General features: G+C 38.6%; 1 protein-coding gene across 4 annotated transcripts in view; it reads right to left on the minus strand.

Annotated features, from left to right (window-relative positions):
- Positions 1-1,977: 1,977 nt before the first annotated feature.
- Positions 1,978-6,400, minus strand: part of LOC125227336 (lipase member H-B) — a 57,453-nt gene continuing 53,030 nt past the window's right edge. For all 4 annotated transcript variants that reach the window (XM_048131642.1, XM_048131637.1, XM_048131629.1 and 1 more), the window contains 3 exons: positions 3,710-3,901; positions 2,949-3,126; positions 1,978-2,120 (listed from right to left, as the gene is read on the minus strand). In XM_048131642.1, coding sequence (XP_047987599.1) covers positions 2,063-2,120; positions 2,949-3,126; positions 3,710-3,901 — 428 coding nt within the window. In that variant the 3' untranslated portion in view covers positions 1,978-2,062. The remainder of the gene's footprint in view (positions 2,121-2,948; positions 3,127-3,709; positions 3,902-6,400) is intronic.

Genomic DNA, 6,400 nt, shown 5'->3' on the forward strand with positions numbered 1-6,400 from the left:
TCACCACCCTACCAAACGTCGTATCAAAATAACATGATAGATAACTTTGACTCGGATGATTTGAGTCAAATCAGCTTCGGATGTGAATAAAAAAATATGTTTCTAGGGGAAAATTGTTTCACTGGCGCCAAACGGTGAGGAGCTAGCAAGATATCATATGAATACACCTTGTGAACATCACTTTCTCCGCCCAATGCTCACCACTTTGTTCAATGCAACAAAAAACTGTGAAATATTAAAGGTAAGTTAAAATAAATACTTAAGTTTAAGCAAGACTAAGGTAAATAAAGCTTTAAGTGATTTATTTATTTCTACCCTTTTTTTAATAATCTTACTAGTTGACTGTGCTGCCGTGGTGCTGCCTACCTATACTTGGCTTCGTATGTACATACCTATGTATTATGTATGTATAGGTTTGGAGATGTGATTTCATCTTCCAAAACTGTTTCAACTGGCACCGCAGCTCTCACTTAGAAACTGGAGACTTTAGGAAATCTGTTAGTAAAAAAAAATCTAAGTCACTTCTGTCCAGAGCCAGAGCAGTGCACAGAGTTTGTCAATTCTGTTATTCTGACTGAACTGTTATTTGTACATTTATTTCAGAACGATTATTCGATGAAAATCGATGTTGGGCGTATGGCTAACGATTATTTCGGAGGTAAATTCTTTTACGGAAACCAAACATTCCGAACGCAATATTACAATGAGGAATGCAACTTCGCCTGTACTGTTTTTAAATTTGAACTGTCACCGAAGGAATAGGATCTAAGGTACAGCGGGGTAAATTTTGACTGGGGGCCAATTAAATCTGATCCATTTTTTCCATTAATACACTATGATGATGAGTTCTACATGTATCCACTGAAGACGCCTACCATATATAACAGGTGAACACTCTATTTAATAATGCAAATATTGTAAAACATGGAAAAAATGGACCAGTTACATTTGCCCCCCAGTCGAGATATGTCCTGCTGTACCTTACTTAGTTACTTACCTATTTTTTTCTTGCAACTCACATTCGCAACACCCAATATATTCCTTCAATTCACTTGCTTTAGCTTGCGTTTGTACAGGCCGACCCGTTAACCTTTCGTATGCGTCTGTCAAAAAATTGTCATTAATATATTAGTCATAATAACTACATGTTAAAGTTGAAACAATATGGAGCAGATCTGCTCCTAAGCATACGAGAGGTTAAGCGAATCCAAACAGCGCAGAGATGCATCAGACTGGCTCTGTCGCGCCAATATGCAAGAGCGATAGAGATAGATAGCTACGAAAGAGTTATTATCGTGAGCGTTTGTGCATTCGGCTGCGCACACTGGAGAGGAACGGGTCGATCTACATACTGTGTACGAGTGTATTCCCACTCATATCGCCTTTTGTAATAGATAATAAAACATGAGTTATATCAGATTCATTGATGCGACATTTAATAAAATATTACATTCAACAATATTGGTTGTTTTTTTTTAAAGAATCAGGGGGCCGATTTTTGAATCTCAGCCATTCGATTTCGTGAAATTCGTTCAATGATATCTCCACTACTAGCGATTTAAATTCTACTAATAGGATCAAAAACGAGTGGTCTTTACCACTGGATTTAACATTTCTAGCCGTCCTTTTTCAAAAATAGCATTACGTCGTTTTCCAGTCTTTCGAACGGCGAATTCATACGTTCGAGATTCAAAAATCGGTCCCCAGGGCACAGTATAATAAAGAGTACTATCGTACAGTATGGCCACTCCCGCTCCCCGCTGAAAGTGGCGCCCACCCCCTCTCGGTTACCTCACAGTTACCGCCTGTCAAAAACGCGAACAGTCGACCTGTCATATCTCACTCATACAAGCATGGTACGCGTTCACCTACACGAGCTTAGAATGTGTGCTAGGAACGCGCCTCTTTCATATATTTGATCGCCAGTGTCCGAGATGTGCCCAGGGTTCGGATAAGAAAAACTAAACATGTAAAAACACTTACGTTTATTTCTGCCACAAAGTATTAAATACATCTTATGTACAATTAAAAATATGAAATTAAATAATAACGTATGTACATACTAATCGAATGGGCATGCTTCTTCGTGATCTAGACTGACGCAGTACATGCCTCGGCACCTGTAAAAAAAAACATTATAAGTGCTTAGAACACGTTATTCGAACATTACCGATTGAAATTACATAATGACCACACTAAAAACAAGAACATAACATTGAAGATGGACGCATATTTGATTTATTTCGAATATTGTTTCCATTTTCATTTCGCATTCAAGATTGCATGTCAGTAGGTTGAGTATCGAAAAATGTTAATAGGTTAGGTTGTTAATGTTATTACATCAGAGGCCGGGAAAATGAGGATTTACGGCCAAGTGGATATATAGGATAGGGACCTCGTTTAACAGTAAAGTTAGGACGTCAAGATAATCGTTGTATGAAATTATTTTGCACTCTTGTGCTTGGTATGTCATAGTTGCTTTTGTTTTTATATTTTACGTTTCAACTACGATAGGAGTTATAAAGCGTAGTCGTATAATAATAATATGTATATCGCCAAAGCAGCCTTAATGACTTGGTGCGGCTGTCGTTGGCTAGCTTTGCGCAGTCCCACATCCAGGCGCACCGACCGACTATTCAAGTAGGTACCGCAAATACTTATCTTTAATTGCGGCGCCTGCAATGCAGGTAATTGGACAGCTTTGGTCTTCATCGTTCCACACGAAAATAAAAGAGTCCAATATGTAGGTAGAGAGCACAGTAAAATTTGTAGCAGTCCAAAATGAGGAATTAACTAGGTACGACTAAAAATTTGTCGTCGGATCGTTGCAACTGCGGATAAATAAACCTGCTAAACGTTTAACGTGTATAACTGCTAAACGTTATCTATGAAACCTTAATCTGGTTGATCATTGGTCGGGATTAGGTCCCTATATCTTGGATACTCACGTGTCCGGAGTAGCTTCACCGATCCGCACAGCTCGTCTATCGAAACGGATGCCCCAGCGGCCGCGGTCCTTCGGGCAGTTGGAGTCGCACGGCACACCCACCATTCGGATACTCCTGTTTTGTCGCACGCTCGCCGCGAAATAGCAGGAACTCATGAAGTGACTGCAGCGGGCTATTCCTGTGTAAAATAAAAAAGTACAGGTACAGATTTAATATCAAAGTACCTACCTAGTAAAAAAAACAGTATACAAAATCCCAAACTTATGATAATTTACAGCAAACTGCAAAACTGCAAAGTCATTTTTGACGTTTGATTGATTGATTTGATCCATAATATAAATCAATCTGTAGATAAGGTGCAAGAGCTACCTGCAATTACTAATATTTGTATTAAACGTCCAATTCTATGCTTAATAAATATCTATTTTAGGATCTCCTCTCCTCATTTCTCCATAAACGTGGAATAGACAATCGATTGGCTCAGCTCGCATCGCCTTGGCCGACGCCTTCGATGACGAGGCATCCGACGTTGATGCAGAATTTGTCGTGGCCGATCAAGCCGGACTCGCCCAGAACGACCTGCACCACGTTTGCGTCGTACCGTGTAAAGCCATTTGTAAACCTAATAAGTGCATTTTAGCGTCTCCTCTCTGCATCCGACAGATGTCGATTCGCTCGACTCACATCGCTTTGGTCGACGCCTTCCGATGTGACGACGTAACATCTGCTATATGACTGAGAACGTGAGAACGTCCGCTTACGCATAAAGTGCCCTTGACAGCCGGGCTGAGTCCTGCCGCCGTTGATGCAGAAGTCAGCGTGGCCGATCAAGCCGGACTCGCCCAGGAAGCCAGCGTTCGTATGTATCACCTGCACCACATGCGCATCGTGCCTTGTCAGGCGGTACTGACTGGAGCCGTAGGCGGAAGCTAGCGGACGAGCTGGATCTAGGCCTGGAAATAAAGATACTTGTATTGAACATGTTTCGTAGTTTTGGATGTAGGCCCTACTGATAGTGTTGTGTTCCTGCCGTTGAGTAAGGCTGCCAGAGGTCAACGAGAGTGCGGTGTGCTGGTGACGGAAGGACATATGGAACTTATTTGTTCCGTCTATTGTCCTTTGAGTCGTCGGCAACCCAAACCCTCCTTGGAACTTGTGCACTCTTTTTTGCTGCATACGTAACACATCAAAAAGGAGTGTACAAGTTTCTAATGGGATGGCAACGCACACGTGACACTCCTTGAGTTGCAGGCGTCCACAGGTGACGGTGACCCTTTTCTATCAGGAGGACCGTATGTGTGTAAAAACCGGTCAAGTGCGAGTCGGACTCGCTCACCGAGGGTTCCGTACAAACTTGACTTTAATAGTTGAATCATCAAAATGTTATTCATAGAACTCTACCGATTTGACTAAATCCCTCAAGACTCAATTTCCCACATAACAAGTAATATTTTAATATACAATTTTATTGTTAGACAAAGTCCAAATAAAATCAAGACTATTCGACTTCAATAGTTTATGACTTACGACATGTCGCAAAGACGCTCCTGAACCGATCTCATTATATCAGGAAAAACGCGATGTAGGAAATGAGCGTTCGACATACAGCGACATCTATCGACAAATTGAGTAAACTAATGCGCGCGAGCTAGTATGGAAGATGATTTTTATGGAATAATTGTTCATTGCGTGAACCGATTTTAACTATTTTGCTTCTATTTGAAAGCAGGTAATTTCATTGTTATTTTGTAAAAAAATACAGGTACAATAAACACCCGCAAGGGTGTTAAAATTGAAAATGTAAATCTGAAAGGTTTTTTATAAATAAAAAAAAAGTTTTCAAGATACGTGTACGATTTTATTTCCTGTAATATTCATTATAATAGCCATGTTTGGTGAAAATTTCGTAAATTTATGTTGGTATACTTCAGAGATAAGGGGGGGAACGGTATTTTTTTTTTACATTTTCCTTCAAAAAACATTTTTTTTTTCCACAACCAAAAAATTATAAAAAATAGTTTTGATATGTACAATTTGAGCTCTTTCTAACGATACCGCACTTGACCTAGTTACTTGAAATTTTCAGTTTGCCCCCCTTTCATTTTGGCCATTTTCTATCAGTTGTAGAGGTTCACAATGTTTATAACTATTCCAAATTTCATATCGATAGCATAAGTAGTTCTCAAAATATTTAACAATGTGACAGACGGACAGACAGACGGACAGAGTCGCACCATAAGGATTCCTGTTGTACCTTTTTGGTACGGAACCCTAAAAAGGCGCTTAATCAGTTAAAGCAAAAGCATTATTCTGTAAACTTCGTAGACAGTGAGTCTATTTTATGCTTTACTACCCACGAATACGGGGGTATTCGCGGGTAGTAAAGCATAAAATGGTTATAGTAAATTAACCTTAAAAGATAGACATTAGCCATCGCGGACTTTCTGTAGTCTTATAAAAGAGATACAATTCCACCATACGTTGTCTTGTTAAATCTCAATCAGTTAATTAGGTCAGCAGTTCTCGAAAAGTTTGTACAAAAATTAAGGAAAAAGTTGACTTTGTTTTTATTATTCCTATTTTGTTACCAAGATTTTTCTGATGAATTAGTATTCTTCGTTCGTTATCTAGTATCTATATTTTCTTAATTATAACAATTATCCTGTATATATCTTACGAAAGTCGACTTATATTACTAAATGTTGGTAACAAAATAGGATCAATTAAAATTTGCTGACGTGGCTATGTACAAAGTATTCGGGAACTACTCAGGTAATCCAGTGATATGCCATTTATTACATTACTGAAAATAAGGATACATCAAATTATAATAAAATTATTATTATTAATGGTAATTTAAAAATAAAAAACGTAGTGCATCCAAAAATGTCTCTGTTGGTACTTTGTAGTTAAATAAAAATAAAACTCTATGAAAAAAAGCAAACGATAACTTTCCACAGAGAGTTTATCTGTAATTTGAAGTGATAAAATAATAGGTATCAAGTGACATTTCGTCACTACTTTGAAAAAAAAACTTGTATCTTCTTCTGCCAATGAAAAGAAAAATGTAATGAGTATTTATGCAACGCATATACACTTACTGCGTTTTAACTTTGAGGAGATACGATATTTATACAGTAGTGACGATTTACATACTACTTACTATAGAAATACAATTTTCGACCTTATGTCTAACAACATTTCGACGAAATGTGTACGTAGGGAATTGAATTCCTTGGCCTGAATAGGCTAAGAACAACTACGTACCTACTATCTGTCTATTACATATTTGATTTGTGTGTTCAGCACGGGAAGCATGGTCGCGCGATAGACGATAAAATACCAGGCCGTCCCTATCGCACTATTTGTAAGTGCGATAGAGATGGCCTGATATTTTATCGTCTATCGCGCGACCATGCTTCCCGTGCTGGATAGGTAGTTGATTTGCTACT

This window comes from Leguminivora glycinivorella, chromosome 1 (genome assembly GCF_023078275.1).
Source record: "Leguminivora glycinivorella isolate SPB_JAAS2020 chromosome 1, LegGlyc_1.1, whole genome shotgun sequence".
NCBI classification, from domain to species: domain Eukaryota; kingdom Metazoa; phylum Arthropoda; class Insecta; order Lepidoptera; family Tortricidae; genus Leguminivora; species Leguminivora glycinivorella.